At 42.6% G+C, this 17834-nt stretch overlaps 1 protein-coding gene across 5 annotated transcripts in view; it reads left to right on the top strand.

Annotated features, from left to right (window-relative positions):
* The window catches only part of METRNL (meteorin like, glial cell differentiation regulator), a 40393-nt gene that overhangs the window by 13181 nt on the left and 9378 nt on the right, over nt 1-17834 (top strand). For 4 of the 5 annotated variants that reach the window (XM_025210170.1, XM_025210169.1, XM_014522301.2 and 1 more), the window contains 2 exons: nt 45-105; nt 7995-8383. In XM_025210170.1, the coding sequence (XP_025065955.1) occupies nt 45-105; nt 7995-8383 (450 nt within the window). Of the gene's footprint in view, nt 1-44; nt 106-2458; nt 3186-7994; nt 8384-17834 lie in introns of those variants that run through there. The other variant, XM_025210168.1, reaches the window with a different exon arrangement.

Genomic DNA, 17834 nt, shown 5'->3' with positions numbered 1-17834 from the left:
CATCATGATTACCTGATTTTTTTTTTTTTTTTTTTTTTTCCTAGTGCATTGGATTAAAATGAACATATTGCAAAGGCACCAAGATATTGGAGTGATTGTGGCCAGGTAAGGAGTTACACACACAGAAATTTAAGACTAAAACAACAGTGGTGGTTTTGTGTGGGGTTTTTTTCTAGTAGTATTGCAAGCCAAATCTCCTCTAGACCAACAAAAAACTTCTAAAGAAAGAATTGAGGTACTGAGCTTTAAAGTCTGTGCCACTGCACATGCCCAGCAGAATAAAGCATTCTGCATTATTGCATGTTGTCATTACATTGCCCAGTGTTGTCTCCGCATGTTAATTACATGTTTACATGAATTGCATCATTTGATGTAATTACAGTAATTATGTTACTACTTTATCATCAGCAAAACAATACCCCTAATTCACAAAACAAAAACTACATGAAAAGTTAAAACCACAAATGGAAGGGAATGCAGATTAAATCTTCCATATATAAGCAGTGTGGGGGATCAGCTCAAAACTATAGCACACTACTGTTCAACTCCCCACTGTAACTCACGGTGCTTTACAGTAAGTACTGTAAGTTATAGCAACCCCCCCATAGGTATACTGTTGGGTGGGGGGGAAATTGAGTTTCACTTTGGAACCAATTCAGAAGAAGTTGCATGTCTACAGCCTCTCTCCCCTAGCCCCCCACCTCCCCAGCTCCACTGATGTCTGCAGGATGAGAGGGAGAGAAGGGTGGGGGAGGGAGCTGCTCTCTGGGGTTTGCCCAGCTTGCGTTGAAGAGGGGGTGGGTGGATTGGAGTCCCCCCAGGCAGGGGGTGCTGTAATCCACCTGCCCCCATCCCACCCAATGCAGACTGGGCAAACCCCAGCCACAGCAACCTCCCCCTCCCTTTTCTCCCTTCCATCTTGCAGACAGTACTGGGAGTGGGGCAAAGCTGCATCAGCCCTGCCCTTCTTGTGTGCACGGACAGACAGAAGTTAATGAAGGTGCTCCGCTTTGGAGTGCCTTCATCTGAATCCTCATTATATGAGGGTTAATTTGTCACCTGATCCGGCACTTTTGAAGTGCTCTGCAGCCGTGCACTTCTGTCAGGACATGGCTGCAGACTACTTTCAGGAGGCTGATCGTATGGCAAAACCTCACTTCTGTCAGTGCCTGTAATGTTCCCTTTTACAGCACCCTGAGGCTTGCACAGGGTGCTTTATAAAGCAATAGAAATTATTTTGTACTACATAGGGAATAAGATTTTGCATGTGTGTAATGCTTATCTGTGCAATCTCACCTAGAAAAAAACTGGTGCAGAGGCCTTAAGAAAGACCATGTGACAGATAATTGAAAGAACATTAGACCAAGAAGCCTAGTGATCTAGGAATATGTTAATACCTTTCCTATTGTGGAAGTATTACTGGTATAATGCTCTGTTCCAATATTACATCATCCAAATTAATATTTTTGCACCCCATCCCCAAGACTGCTACTACACCCGGAATTCTTTTTTAGCCTTTTGCATTTATTTGTCCTTTTGTTTTAATCCTGGTTAGTTTGTTCTCATGTTTTGCTATCCTTTGCTGCTAGGCTCTTTATCTGTTTTCTTACAAAATATTAATTGGGTCCTACTACAATCAGAGCTGACCGATCCTAGGTGTGTGTGGGGCCTGGGGCATAACAGCCTGTGGGTGGGGGACAAAAGGAGATGGCAACTTACCAGAGTGAGGAGTGGGGGGTTGGGAGGGGTGGCGAGTGGCTGGAGCGTGGGTCGGGGGGTGAGGGGAGGGAGGGTGGCGAGTGGCTGGAGCGGAGAACTGGGGAAGGGGTGTGGTGAGTGGCCAGAGTGCAAAGCCAGTGGTGTGCGGTGGCTGCACAGAGTGGTGCCCTTCGCACATGCCAATGGTGCTGTCCGCGGGGCCCCCCAAAGCACAGGGCCCGGGGCGATCACCCCAATTCACCTCCCCCAATCCAAAGTTGCTCAGAAGGGCAGGTACAGACATTAAGCAAGAAAAGTCTATTTGATATGCCAAAAGAGCATGGGCTTAGGCCCATCATGGAATATTATAAGCCTCGCTTAAAGAGGGAGGCCACTGGGATCACTCCACCTAATTCTGGGGGACAAATAAAGAGAAAACAGGAAGGGGACACCAAGCAGAACACGTTGGCCAGTGCCCACTGCTGCCCAAATGCGTTGAGGGAGCCTGTGGATGCTGATCATTGAAACTCTGCCCAGAGATGGGAGCAGAGGAGTGACAGGAAAAGAGCCCCATGCTTGCTCAGGTTCCTGCTAGCTAGCGCTTCTTCCTGGTCTTGTAAGTGGCCAGCTTGGCCCGGTTAACATGGGCCCATGGATGGGGCGGACATAAAAGGTGTGGGGAGTGGCGCAGCCAGAACCTCAGCAGGAGGATCTGGAGGAGGCAGAAAAAGGACTGCTCCCTTGTGCACTTGAAGTAGACATGCACCAGGTCCCCTTCTGCTGGCCAAAGGGGAAGGTGTCCGGGGGTTAAACAGGACAGGGCAGCAGCTAGCATGTGCTGCGCTCGTTAGAAAGTGAAACTTTTTATAAGTCAGATTGGATCGGAGCTTGTGGGAGAGGGGGCACAGACCACAAGATCCTGCAGCAACTTAGGGTCTTGCCTAGAGGAAAGAAGCTTTGCCCTGGTGCCATACTAGTGTCGTGTAAACGGTGAGGTGCGATGCACACCTGAAAGTAGCCGATGTCAGCGGCACTGGTGCGGACCCCATTTAAGTGCAGCTACACAGCACAGTCGGGCCCGCAGGGATAACCACACGACTTCAGCCTCACCGTGTTGTAACTCTCTCTCTCTCTCACGCACACGCAGCAGGCTTAAAGGAGACTGGGTTAGGAGGCAAGGGCACGCCTGTGCCCACCGGGTGGGAGCCGGGAGCGGAGCGGCGGCTCGGAGCACGGGTCCCGGCAGCGATCCGGTGCCAGGTTTTGCAGGCGGTGGGCGGGGAGCCGGGCCGGGCGCTCCCCGCCCCTCAGCTGGAGCCGGCCGAGCCGCGCCGCGCCGAACTTCAGAGCGGAGCGGAGCCGAGCGGCAGCACCATGCTGCGCGCCCCGGCCCCCGGGCGGCTGCCGCTGGTGCTGGGGCTGCTGCTGCAGCTGTGGCGGGGCGGCGCGGCGCAGTACTCCAGCGACCTGTGCAACTGGAAGGGCAGGTGAGCGCGGCCAGGGGGCGCGGGGCTCCCCTCCAGCCCGTCCCCGCAGAGCGCCGGAGGCGTCTGGAGCCGGAGGATATGCTGCAGGGGAGCAGCACCGGGCTCCGCTTTCAGCCTCCGCGGCTGCCCAGGGCCGCTGCTCCGCTCATGCCCGCGGGAGAGACCGCCGCCGAGCCCGGCTTCTGCACTGCGCGGCCCCTCCGCTCCGCGCATCGCCCTGCTTGTGAAACCTCTTGAGCGCAGGGCGCCTCGGCTCCTCAACCTTTAATCCTCTGCAATAAACCCACTGCGTCTTCATTCATGGCTTTGCAAATTCTGCTGCTGCTCCTACTCCCCCCCCCCCACCCCCCCCCCCCCCCCCCTCCGCCTTTCTATTTGCAATCGACATTATTTTTTAATGAAACCTCCGTGCAGTAGGAGTTTGGTTTCCGTTTGGTTAAAACTTTTTTTTTTCTTTCTTTTTAATGGGGCACCAAAGAATGAGTGCATTAGATTTAGGCTTGATTATGCTTTTCTAATCTGAAGGGGTTCGTGTGGGAGATAAATGTGGATCGGGATTTCTGTCTTGTGATGGAGAGAGTGCAAACTGGTGAAATGTGAATTTCTATTAGAGTGTATTTTCAGTCCAGATTGTGCAAAATGAATTTAAAATATGCATACAATTGGCAATTGCTTATGAACTTCCTGCGTTTCTTGACAGGTCGTAAAACACTGATTAGTAAATCCAGTTGGGGAGGTAGTCCCAATGTACAGCTGGGATGGGGCAAAGTCTGCAGTTCCCTGTCAGTTTGATTGGCAAGTTCCCAACAGTCAGGTTTTGCATAAGGAGCTGTGTTGCGTGTAGTTGGGCCAGACTCTCCTCTGCCCTGTCCTAAGCGTTTCAGCTTTGTGTGAACCAGGCCTATAACCTGACAGTCTCATGTCTGCCTCAACAAAAGTTCAGGACTCTTATTTTAAAGGGCTAGCCAAGCAGGGCAGGACATAGCATGGTCCAGAGCCAGTACTGAGCACTGAGTGCCTGTGGAAGGGGATGCATGAAATAAATGTGAGTCACTTCCTGTTACTGCCAGCTTGGGGATAAACTGGTGACCCAAGCCTGGAATCTCCCACTGTCACCACATCAGTCCCATTTTTGCTCATCAAGGAAATGATGCATTCTTGGTGATCCTGTCAGAGAGGACAGACTAACTTCTTACAACTAGGTGGAATGGCCACATTGAAAAACATATTTGTAACCACAGTAACCAGAGTACAAGTAGACATAGGGCTTGGAGTGGGGCTTGTCAGATTGCATTCACTGCACTCATGCTTGACCTTTTGGCCTTCCAATAAGAGGTAGCGATCCTGTCGGACTGTGGGGGCTGTTTGTTCATTCCATCCATTCCCGTATAAAATGAGTTGTTTCTTCAGAATCAATAGATGCTGTAACTTTTTTTTTTAAATCTGACAGTCGAATCAAATTCTTTGGGGCCCAAGCTGATTGCCACAGAGGTCAGGATGGAATTCTCTGTATAAAATATAGCATTCAATAGCAATCAAATAGTTGTATCCAGAGCTGATTCCCTTTTGGTGTTTATGTCTTACCTATCATGGCATCTAAATAGTTCAGCCTTCTTGCAAACAAATTATAAAGCAGACTTGATGGGTCAGTGATTTCCTATAATAAATGTGAAGGCATTTTTGCTTTTAGTGAGATTGTGTATCTCATAAATATCTAGCTCAGATCCCTTAGGCAGCTTTAAAAACCTTAGCCACAGGTCCTGTCAGTGCTCCTAATATTTTCCAGCAAATATTTCATACAGTAAGATTGCTTACACTGCAGGTGTAGCAAGATCCAGAAGCACCTTAATAAAAGGCCTAATGAAGACTCGTAAGCCTCTCCCACAAAATATTGCTCTGTGAAAACCAGAAACTACATTATGATACATGTCCAGTCATTTCTGTAACTGTAATTATAATTCTGCCTGATACAATGATGTCACGTTTATTGAGTGAAAGTGCTGTTCTGACCACACTGAAACCTTGTCAGACTAACCTGAGTCCTGTTTCTAGTCCTGAGTTCCATTTCTGGTTCTGCCTATGACTAGCTGTGTGGTCTTGGGGGAGTCATGACACTGTTCTGCTGTTCACCCATCTGTAAATTGGGGAAAATGTTGCTTCCATTTTGTTTTTAAAAGAGCTTTGAGAGGTGTAGAAGAAGAAATGCAATTGTGGCAGCTCAAACTTGTCCACTGCTGCAGTGGACATACTGTGTAAAGGATCACCTGTTATGCATTCATGTAGAAGAATTGAGTTCACAAATGGCAATAGCAGATCTTCCAAGATATACAGTAATGGGCCACTTGAGGCACCAGAAAGGCAGAATATCAAATAGACAAGTGCAGTGGATCAGTGGGTGTCTCCTGAGATCTGTTGGAGGAAGTACTGTTTGGTTGGACCAACTCCTAGAACAAACAGTGCAAGGGGGGTGGGGAAGTCTCATTCATCAATGTAGTCATAAAAGAATTGGCATATCTTCTTGACATTTAAAACATAAAAGCCTCAAGTTAGCTTAAAATATCTTTATGACTAGTGTGCATGTGGTGCAACTTATTACTAGGTATTCAATTTATTACCATGTTACTCAGAAGTAAACATGAAATTTAAATAGTTTTCCACTATAGCAATAGATGGCAGTATTATAAATGTCTCATTTCATTTTGACCAAAGAAGGTAAGCGACAGATTTAACTAGGTCATTAATATTGAAATTGGCTCAACTTTCTGAATCACGATTTATAACGGGACTTGATGTGCACAGGTATTTGTAGTCAGTGTATCTGACATTGTCACTTTATTGTTGTGCTGTATAATTTGGCTTCAAAAGAGAATCTCTAAATTCACTGTGTTTCAATTGAATGTTTAGACACTTTGTGACCTCGATATTAATTGGGAGCACTTGCAGCATCTGCTTTATTGTATTTCAGTTCTCAGTTCTCTTTTTTCCCCCCTCGTGTGTTTAAACATTCACCTTTCTGTGAAATGCACCCACCCCTATGCTGAAGATGAGTGTGTACCCTTTGTGTTATGTAAGGCTTACTTTGAAGGTTGTGAAGGATACAAGTGATGCATAGGTTTTCACAACATGAATTTCCTTCTTCTTAGCAATACTTTAGGATATTTATTCATTGTCTGCAAAGAAAGAAATTTAGTAAAAGCTGACTTCTTCAGTCTTGCTCTCGGCAGAGTGACTTTGCATACGTGCAGTACTGAAAGATAACCACCCCAATGATTTTTCTGGACCAGTTGTAAATATACATGCACATTGTATATTTGCTGTATGAAATAGCACATGAAAAGTTGTTTCTTGACTATATTAAGTACCGCTATGTGTTTGAGGGCAAGAGACTAAAGGTCAGGAACCAGCCCCTTTCTCCTATCATCCAAGTTCTTGATGCGGCTTTCAAGATTATTCAAAAGCACATGTTTGTAAGCAGTGTTGTTATTAAAGCTTGAGTTTTCTTTGAGCTTCCTCATGTAACCTCTATCAAGTGGGTTCTACTGACACACATAATAATGAGTCACATCAACAGTAAATGCAAACCATATGTTGGTTTGTTTTTTTCCTTTTTTACACATGGCTTCTCATAACTTTTCTAAATGCTGACTGAGTTATAAATCCTGCATCACTTGTTTTGCACCTGAATATATTGGTGGCATGGGGAAGTAAAAAAGAGGGAGATGTCATGAGGTCTGTTTTCAGAAATCAGGGTTTAATGTTCATTATTTATGCCATGGTAATGTGTTCTATTTTGGCCCTACCACAGACTTCCTTTGTGACCCTGGACTAGTTACTTAGCTCCTGTCTTGCCTCAGTTCACACATCTGTAAAATGGGGATGCTGTGAAACTTAATTAACACATTGGAAAACTTTCTTTACCTGAATTGGAGAAGAGCTGAAGGGTCCCATTGTATATGGCATTGTGTGAATGCTGAGTGAAAGATAAACCCTGAGTTTGAGGGTAGATACTCCAAGCCTGTGAGGGGAAGCAAAGACACAGAGGCAAGTAATAGAACCTAAATGTTCACTGCTGTATGCATTAGGCAACACATCCTTCAAACCCATCCTGAAAGCTGAAAACATTAGAATCTAGTGCACAATTATAAATATCCTTAGGGAAATGCTTTGGGTTTACTTGCATGAGTAAAAGTTTGCAAAGTCACAGCTCATATCCAGGAAAGTAACTAAAGATCAGTAACACGGTGGATATCCTTTAGAATGACCTTTCCTCAGAGACTGACTCCAAGTTCTCTCTTGTGTGTCACTGCTGTCTCCCCTTCTTCTCATGTTGTCAAACTCTGCAGCAGTTCTTGCTGTTGTGAGGTGTGTTAATTTTTATAGTTGGCAAAGATAGTGGAAGATTTTACGTGGATTTAATGTTCCTTATTTATCCCATGCTAATGTGTCCTACTATGGCCCTACCACAGACTTCCTTTGTAACCCTGAACTAGTTACTTAACCACTCTCTCGGAGGGGTTTGGTTTTTTTTTTTAAATAAAGGTTTAGATTGTTTTGTCTGAGGCTATTTAAAGCCCACCCCAAAATAGTAGCACAATTCACGGTCTCAGTCTTGTACAAGGTGATGAGTGTTCGAAGTCCCTGCTGAAGGCAATGGATCAGGCCCTTGGCAATGGATTCAGTGATGCTATAAATGGGGGGCGAGGATGGTTCTTTGCTTACTTGTCCCTTTTCTGAGATTTGAGGTTATGCTGCTTACTTAAGTTGTTGTATTATTCATTTAATTTCCCTCTTTTTTTTTTCTTTCCTTAGTGGCTTAACTCATGAGTCTCACAAGAAGGACGTTGAACAGGTCTACCTCCGCTGTTCTGAAGGATCAATAGAGTGGATGTATCCCACGGGAGCACTAATAGTCAATCTGCGACCCAATATGTTTTCTTCCTCTTCCAAACACTTGACTGTTTGCATAAAGCCCTTCAAGGACTCCACAGGAGCAAATATTTATTTGGAAAAAACTGGAGAACTGAAACTGTTGGTCCGAGATGGAGATCGCAGCCCCAATAAAGTGTATTGCTTTGGCTATGATCAGGGGGGCCTGTTTATTGAGGCTACCCCTCAGCAGGACATTAGTCGGAAAATTACAGGCTTCCAATACGAACTGATAAGCAAGGGGATAGCATCCGATTTGCACACAGTTTCTGGTGAGTTGTGAGCCTCTGGCCACATATTTTAAAATACTATATTTAGAGTGCTTAATAGATAGCCAAGTGATTAAGTGGTAATGTATTGGGGTCTAAATTTCACTTGCTTTTAGAGCATGTTGTTTAAGAAGCCTTTTCCATCAAAGACTTGTTTATGTGAAAACTAGGAACAGATTGAACTGATCCAGAATCATCACCAGCAGTGATTTGATTATCTTCTCATACATGCACACACAGGGGTAAATCTAGAGCAACTCCACTGAAGTTACATCAGTGTCAAGCAGTATGAATCTACAAAGAATCAGGCTCTATGGTGATTAATATTATTTTGTAGCTTTTATAATTTTAAGACCGTACTGCATTTTTTTTTAATAGCAAACATTGGAACAAGGGGCAATTCCTCTTACTGTTTTTTCTTTCTCTCCCTGTACATACTCTGTTTGCTGACCTAAATACCTTTTGTTTCAACAAGCATAAACACAGAGGCTGGAATACCAGTATACTACTTGAGGAGTAGCATCCTTGCATTTGTGCAGAGGCTTGGAGCAAATGACTGCCAAGGTGCTTTCCAGCCATATGATTCGGTTTAAGCTTGCTGAGTCAACACTCTGAAATGGAAGGGCACTAACACTGCTATAATGATTTTTATAGACCTAGCATTCAGTCTTGTATATCCTGCATACCCATACCTCGCATTGTAGCTGCCTTTCCTTTCAAGACCTAGGAGACGAGATCAGTGTTCCCTGATGGACAGTGGATCTGGGCTATTTTGTACCAAATGAGAAATTAAGTTTCAAACTTGATATTGCTAGGGGTCCCAAGGCAATATCTATATCTAGAAATCTATATTTATAGAGATAGATCTATAAATCTATAGATTAAAACCAACTGCCTAAATACAGCCTAGAAAGAAATAGTTAAGCAGTACACATTTTGGGAGACCTGGTTTCATGTACCCCTAATTAGAGACACTGTTTTACAAGTAATAGTACAGCCAATGAACTTATGCTATCTTGTTTTCCATAGTTCTCATAATTGATGCCAAAGTACTTAAAGACAGGCCTCCTCTTTAAGCAATAAGACACCTACTTTCTTTTGTATGCAGGTACTTTCCATTATGAGGTAAATTTGGATATTTGTCAATCAGCTAAAATGTGGTGGTTTTGAATTCAGCTGTTTGGATTGTCATGTAATGGACTTGGTGATATAATGGTTAGCTGAAATACTGGTGCAACACCCATCACAACTGATAGGTGGCGCATTTGCCATTAAAACCAAAAAGCTGAAAGTATGATTATTAGTAAAATTGTTTAATTTCATCATTGTAGTTTAGTGTGGGATGTTTAGGATGAATTGGCTAGTTTTATGTTGAATGTGTTGCAAAAGATTTCACCTCATTGCCCACCAAGTTGTTTTGGCCTGCAGTTACTTTTGTAGAAGATGAGCATGCAATAGGACTGATTCTCAGTGAGGATGACACAGCACCCTGGGATGATGCAAGATCCTTTTAAGGGCGCCACGTAGTATTAGTATTGTTAGGTGTGTAAACACCTACACATGATTCACAAGATAAACGCAGGGTTTACAAACAGGGATCCAGAGTGTCAAAAGCCTTCTGACCGGTTGTGGGTGTTTTTGAGTTCCTTGCAACAAAAAAATTGCCCTATTATTTTTCTGCAGTGGAAAAAATGAGTGAAATTTAAGAGCTGGCATTTTCTGAGGGGAGGCCTTTCACCTAAAAAGGTTGAGAACTATTGTACTGTACAGTACACAGTCTTTCACAAAGGGATTTTACTTTTTAAATCTGATGGAACCTTTGAATTTAAGATTTTTTTTTTTGTGGGTGAACTAGGGTGAGAAATTCATCAAGTAGCTTGCTGCTGCTTTGACTGTATATGAGGTGAATTTTTCTAGTAACTGCCCTGCTTAAACAAAATGGAAATGATAATGTACAAATAATGCTTTGACCCTAGCGTTTTAAATTCACTGGCAGTTCTGCATCTCTGTAGAAGTTGACCAAAGTCAGTGAGACTCCCTGCCTGCAGAGATCTAGATTATAGGAGCAGGACCAAATATACACTACCGGTGCAAACAGCTAATTCTCAACTCAACAAATGTAGGAACACTGGAGCTGTTAACTCGAAACAAAACTATATGGCAAATTCTTAATATATCAGAACTTTTGGAAGTGGGAGGGAGTCTTCTCTGGTAATTTTTCAAAAGCCACATTAGTGACTATCTGAACATAGGCTTATTTTTTTTATTATAGATATTAAGTTGTTTTAGTTAACCTGTTGAGCTCAAGTACTGTTTTCCTGAGCAATGATGATAGGTCTTGGTGTATGAAGCAGATAGTAACAGACACAAGATAGCCTTAGGAGGACTTTTTTTCCCATAGTGCTAGCTGGAAACAGATCAAACTCGGGTTTTTTGAACTGTTGCAGTAGTTGCCAGTTTTTGGAAACCCCACCCCCTTGGAGACATAGCCATCATATGTTCTTGCTGTATGTGGCTCCTGCCAGCAGTCAGTCAGATGAATTTGATTTTATTCCTTAATAAATGCCTTTGCTGTGTGCAGAAACAGCCAGATAAGTAGCTGCATATACCTGCAATAGGTCTGTGTTTTGGCATCTTAACAGATCACAGTCATTCTTCTGTAGCAGATTCTAGTTTGCTGTTAAGCCACTGAAAGAATGCTTCATTTGCTTGGTTGCCTGCTAGGCTCCTGTTTATTTGGGGGGATAAGTTTGCCATCAGTTGATTTCTAAAACTACTGTTTCTTCAGCTGAGAAAAGCCTTGAGCCAGAGGCAAGCTTGTAACCGTAAATATGTTGAAAGCCTGATTTGAAGTTTCATCCAAAAGGAGTTTTTGTTACTTTGGCACATGTTTGGATTTTGATTGTGTGGCTGTCACAAATGGAAAAGTGAGTCTGATCGTCTCCTAGTCGCAGTTTGGCAGAGTTCAACAGAGCCAGAAGTGTCTGAAGAGATGCTTGTGACTTAGAGCTGTTGCCGTACAAGGCCGAGATATTTTGCCAGTGCTGGATGAGGGAAGTGCCTTTAGTTCTTCACTTTTACACTAAAGTCAAAAAATATTTGTAAAAAGAATAAGGGGAAAAAGTTCTCCTTGTAAAAGTCCTTGCTGTGTAATTTGACAGTCGGATACTTTCCATTCCTCATATTACAATATTTAAGGCAGTCTGATGGTCAAAACTTTTTGTGCAGTTTTCCTGTTGAGTGTTCTGGTTTCCTGGTAATGACGATTGTACTCTGCCCCTGAATTTACTTCCTCTACATAACCTGGCATCCTAGCTCTAATTAAAGAATGTAAGACATCTATGTAATGCTTTCATGACCTTTTTTGCCCCCAGAATCTGCACATTGCAGGGTGCACCAATAAATCAGTGGTGCTTGGCAGGGGGGCATATAATTTTAATTAGAAAATGCAGAGTTTACTGTCATTCTTTCCCACTTCTGAATTTAGCAAATTGAGCAATGAAAGATGTAGGTTCTGAAAGGGTTTCTTGCTTTCCATGAAGCAGACAGATCTCTTGCTCTATTATAACTGAATCTCTGGGTTTAACCCTTTTCTTGGCTCTAAATCTGCGAACAGCATTAGTTACCATGTTCTCTACAGATTCTCTGGGGAGCTGTAGAAAGTATGTGTTGTACAGAGATGTGTTGTAATCCAGATTAGAGTAATTCAATACTGGATGGTTTATAGCATGGAATGTATTGTTTCAGCTATTTCTATCATGACCACTTGGAAGAACTGTGCTTTTCACTAATGGAGAGAAAGTTATCAATGGGGGCTAATTTCATCCACAGTGTAAATCTGACTTCAGCTCATTTACCCTGTGTCACATCTTGTGAGGGAAAACAGGTTTTCCAAGAGTGGCCACCACTATGTCTAATGTAGCACTGAAGAGAAGTTTAGCCTACGTTGTTAAAAAGCATTGTAGACTGCATAGCTTGTTATGTGGGTGTAGTGCGCACAAGCTACAGTTCCACAGTTCAAAAGTGTCTTCACTGATGGGACTTGGAGTCTTTGTAGGTTGGTTCCCATATCAAAAAAGGTGCTACAGCAGTTGGCTCCATTTGATTCAAGTTAGATATGCCCAACATTTTGGTTCCATGCCAAAGGTCAAGATTTGGATACCTTTACTCTGTTTTGGGAGTATTGGTATTCAGTTCTTTGAGCTGTATAGTCCACTTTCTCCATTACACATTAATCAAGGTCCATAATTTGAATGCTGTAGTTCAGGAACTAAAATTAAGACTCTTCATTACTTGCCACTTGTTCTGTGCTAAATCACTCAATAATGTCCCTTTATCTTAATGGCATCTACCCATTAAAGTCCAGGTTCTGCTAGCTATTTTATGAGTTTCCTTTATTAATGCCTGGCAGCAAGCTGAGAATATTTATAGAGATCTGAGGTAAAATAGCCACATTTTTTTCCATCTAGATAAAATCCAGTTACCTAATCAAGAACAGTATGTCCAGCTGTTTCCTGTGGGCTATTAATTCACTGTCCCAAGGAATTTATTAAATTGGTAAAACAAATGCTTAAGCACTTTCTTAACTTCCAGTTCACTATTTCATGAAGAATCCTCTTTTACTTCTGAGACCCCCTTGCACACTGTAAGCAGTACAGTATGGCTGAGGCAGAATACATTTTTGCCCTAGTATTGTTACCATGATAATGACCTTCAGTTGAATTCCCAGGGGCTTACCTATTAATACAGTACCCTAATCTAGCCGGTATTTGCAAGGAAATTAGCCTTTTACCTTAAGGCTGGGTGCATTGTAGACTTATTTTTTTTTTGTAGTTCAAAGTGGCAGGCATAGTTTACATTCCCCTCATGCCCCCCCGCCCAGTTGGCTGTGAATTAACATTACTTCCTTGAGCCAAAACCCATGGGGCAAGCACTTAAATTTGTGACTAACTTCAGGCTGAGAACACTTGCATATACCTAGGTATTTGCAGGATCAGAGAGCCTTAGTGTAATAATGATGAGGATGCCTTCTCAGTATGTGCTTATTGGCTGTACTTGCAGATAAGCTGGTGGAAATGAGAGAGGCTCCTGGAACATTTTAACTTAAAAGCCCCCATAACTTTCACTTATATCATGGATTTGGAAGAAAGAGTTTGTTAGGTGAGAGAGCCAGCCAATTCTTCAGGAAGAGCCAATATGGATGGTTGTGAGAACTGCACTTCAGTTCCTGGTGAATCTCAGGGTTCGGGACACAAATTTACACACAAACCAGTATAAGTGATCAGAAGGTGGTTCAAATCTGTAACACAACAGAAGAACAGTATGTTAATTGCTTTCAAAATGGCCAAAACCAGTTTAAGATAAACCTGGATGGATGTAGTAACAGACTTAATTGGGTTAGGTTAATCAGTTTATTGAACTTCTGGCTCAGATCCCTTCCAGATTCAAGTTAACTCAGAGTCCCCCAGCATGCTTTGCACCTCCCCTGCAAACTCCCCCTTGTAGGGTGGACAGACTAGTCTCGGCCAAAGTTGTCCGCTCCAGTTGAGCAGGGAGGCATGCTCTATCCCCTCCCCTCCCACTTCCTCCCTCCCCTCCATCTTTCCCCGCCAGCTTCTGTCTTGGGCCATTGCAGCCATGTAGCTGCATTTGTGGAATCAAAAGTGAATGTCTGTTCACTTGTTTATCAGTGCAGTCTAGACAGCTTAGACTGTGAAGACTCAATTGGTTCAGCCTCAAGCTTTTTGACTGTCTGTACTTAGTGCAGAAATTGGGAATCCCCCCTAATAGAATCTATAGAAATATATTTAAGATATTGTAAGGATTAACACAAACCACTTGTGTTTGCATATTTTGTGTCTTTCCCAGCTGTCTGCACAGGATTAATTCTAGTAAAGATGCATTCACATTTCAAATCCTTCCCTAGTATTAATTATTCATTTGGTTTGGTTTGGTTTTTTACCATTTCTTCCTTTCTAGAGTCTCCCAACTGGTTTTCTGTAAACATTAGCAAAGATTAAAAAAAAAAAAAAAAAATCTCTGTCTTAAATGCTTTACCCTACCCAAGCAGGGTAAAAAGAAGCCTCCTATTCGGGCCCATCTGAGTCCACACAGAACATGTTTTATAGCACTTCACCTGCCAAGTGTTCATTATGCAACCACCAAGTGAGTTGCACACAAATAAAGCTGCACTTCAGGAGCAGTTGCTTGTGTAGTAGTTGCCTTCAGCTGTGTAGTATTTGAGGCAGATTTTGAGATGAGTGTGATGGCTCATTAGGGGTGAGAATTGTTCTTCATCCCTCTCCCTGCTTCCCACCCTTTGCTCATCCATTTCTCTCACATGCTGCTCGATAAAGCTAGTTTGTTTGACCAGTGCACAAAAGATGAGACCAAACTAGAGGCATATTAACTGCTAAAGAATGAAATACAGCTATGGCATTTACTTTTTAATCCAAGCAGAAATTTCAAGGTGGTAGATTAGAAGGTAGCAACGCTGAATCTGCTGTTACTGGTGAGAATTGAGTTAGAATTGACAGGTCTTTGTTAGGTCTATGCTCACCTAAATAGGGAATTTACAATGAGATTAGGTTTGAAAAACCAGGAACCTGTGGGTGATTCATATGACTCTCTGGCCAAATCTGCAGTAATTGGCAGGGGTGGGGAGGTTGAAAGCACATGTTGCAGTGATGAGCTCCCTAGTAAAGGATGTTTCCCTCCCCTGCTATTTGTGTAGAGAGTGTGGCAATCCCAAGGTACACCTCTGAAGTGAGGATAGTGCAAACAGTTTTAACTTCATCCCTACTCAAGTAAAGAATTCTGCAGGGACCTGAGTGTATGTAAAGCAGAAAAAGTTGATTGAAGACCTAGTTTTAGAAAAAACAACTGTTGGCACTTTTGAGGGTTACATTATTAAGAGTGCTTCATGCTGTAACCTGTCTGAAGTGATCTATAGGGATTACGGTGCTAGATCCCTTTTTTCTTAATTCCACATTACACTCTGCTTCTTCAGTGAGCAGACAAGGTGACAATAGAGTTGTAATGATAAGCACACAGCTGCAGGGGAGAGGGTATAAGAAAATAGCTTATTTTTGCTAGACTGGCCACAAATACACTAAACATTTTTCAACTCAGTGGGCAGTCAAAACCAATAAGCAGTCAGGTGTATTATCCAGGCAGCTGGGGTTCTGCTTTGCTCTGACCTTTATGTATTACAGAAGATAGCCCCACAAATGGAATTGCAATCCAACAGAGTTGCTTGGCAGTCTTTAATAATGCTCCATGCTTGCTCTGCAAAACTGTTTAGTTTGCTAATTCCTGAGGCTGTTGTTAGGGAAAAGATAGGAGCAAAGGAGGGAGAGGGATTTGTGTTTTTGTTTTGCTCTGGAGGAGTAAAACTTTGTTACTATTGTAATGAGAGTCAGTTTTCATGTGCTGAGATGTCTTTTTGCAGGAAAGAAAATTCTCTTGCTTTAACCCGTTTTTGCACTTTTTTAGGAAGAAGACATTATACAGTGTAATATAGCACAGATTCTTGGAAGAGCATCTAAGGACCGACTTCACTGCCTTAGTCCTTCCAGATTCACTTATGTTTGTGCAGTGTAAACGTAGAGCTTTGCCAAATAAGAATGTACAGTGAACTGATGAAGAATGCCTTGCATTCAAAGCTTGTCTAATTTTTGTCTCAGCCATGAAGTTGGTCTGCTAAAAGATATCACTCAAAAAAATCTTTGCTTCTTGCATAATTCTTGGATCATCATGGTTACAACCTCACTCCAATACTTCTAGTTCTTTATACCTCCTTTCTACTTGCTCTGCACATCTTGTCCTTTACACTCATGTAAAATCAGGTTCGTTTGGTATGAAAGCACAATCTTATTACAATGAAGAAATCTGTACCGGTTTTCTTGCTGTATGAATCCATTAAGCCCTGATGTTGCAAATCAGAAGAAATGAGCATGTAATTTTTGGGGAGTGAACTGGGAGATAAATATAGTCATCAAGAATAGCAGTGGTTCAGAAAGCAGTGCGAGTTAGCTTTCCTTTATCCTATATGCAGGCTTCCTAGAGGGCTGATCAAACAAGAAATTACTTTGAAATAAGAACTGAACTTGCTCCTCTAGAGCTCTCCCACACGTGGAAAGGAATTTCATTTCTAGAAACACAAATAAGAGTGTTCATGTATGTTTTTCTGTGCATTAAGACTCACTTAATCTTTGATCTTTAACTACTTCACTTACAGGGTTTAACTTTAACCAGCTACTTGTCATTTAATTCCGATCCATTCCATGCTGCATATTCAGAGGGTGGGGGTGTAAAATTCCTGGCCAGTTTCCAAACTGTTAATCGGTACCAGCTCTCTCCAGTTTTTATTATACCAATGCCAGAGGGCAAAGGGAAAGTTTTGAAACTAGAGCAAAACATCTGATTTACTGTACAATTTCATTAGCGCTCAGGAGCAAGAAATGGGTGCCCTACTAGTCACATCCTGTCAACTGCACATGACATCTGATGGAAAGATTTTTTTTTTTAAATCTTTCTAAAGGAAACAGTCCCTCTTAATTTAAAAAAAAAAAAAAAGCAAAAAGGCCCCTCATGCATCATTTTATTTTTCTGAAGCCTACAGTGAGTTCATTCATGTTCAGACCCTGAAACAGGCTACATACTGCTCATACCAAGAAGGAAGGCTTCCCTCATGACTGGGTGTTGAGAGGGGACAGGCTGAATCATTAATTTTTTTACTGAATTTAAGTTTTAAGATTGGTTTTCTAGCCCTTCTAATAAACATGACTGTCTTGAACCGTGTGCCTCCAACATCTCTGCTCCTGTTCATGGTTTTTTATGGAGCTACAGAGTGAAGCCAATATTCTAGTCACTGTAGCTGTTCAGAAATCTGTAGAATAAACGAGATTCACACTGCTGAATCTCAGCAAAAGTAGCAGTAGAAATATATATGGGAAGAAGAAAACAAAAACTGGCAGGTAGGGAGGGGCAGGATGGCCCTTCCCTTTCTAGTGGCCAAAAACCAGGAAAGCTTCCAAGAGATGAGACTAGCAGTAGCCAACAGCTGATATGGAAGATGGGATCGCTCAGCTGGTAGATAGATGTCCCAGTACGCTTCCTTTTTCCAGCATGTGGGAGGTTAGCCAGGCTGTTCTAGAGCATTTCCTGTGGACCTTCTGGTTAGGGAAAGGGGAAATCTAGATGATGTACACCTTTTGCTAATACATGACTAGTAAGGACCACAAGTCTTACCCATGCACTTGAAAGTCAAAACCTTTATCTCACTTATGAAGATACTGCTTTTGTGAGGGGATGGCTGATAACTTCTCTCCAGAACCTATCTGTGGGATAAACCCCTATATATCATGGCTTCATACTAGTATCTTCTTTGCATTCAGCAGTTGAAATACACAGTGGATTTGCTCTAATCATAGCTGGATGGGGGGGAAGAGTA

This window comes from Alligator sinensis, unplaced genomic scaffold (assembly GCF_000455745.1).
Source record: "Alligator sinensis unplaced genomic scaffold, ASM45574v1 scaffold694_1, whole genome shotgun sequence".
Lineage (NCBI taxonomy): Eukaryota > Metazoa > Chordata > Crocodylia > Alligatoridae > Alligator > Alligator sinensis.
Note: the sequence above shows the minus strand (reverse complement) of the source record. Positions and strands in the feature narration are given on the sequence as shown.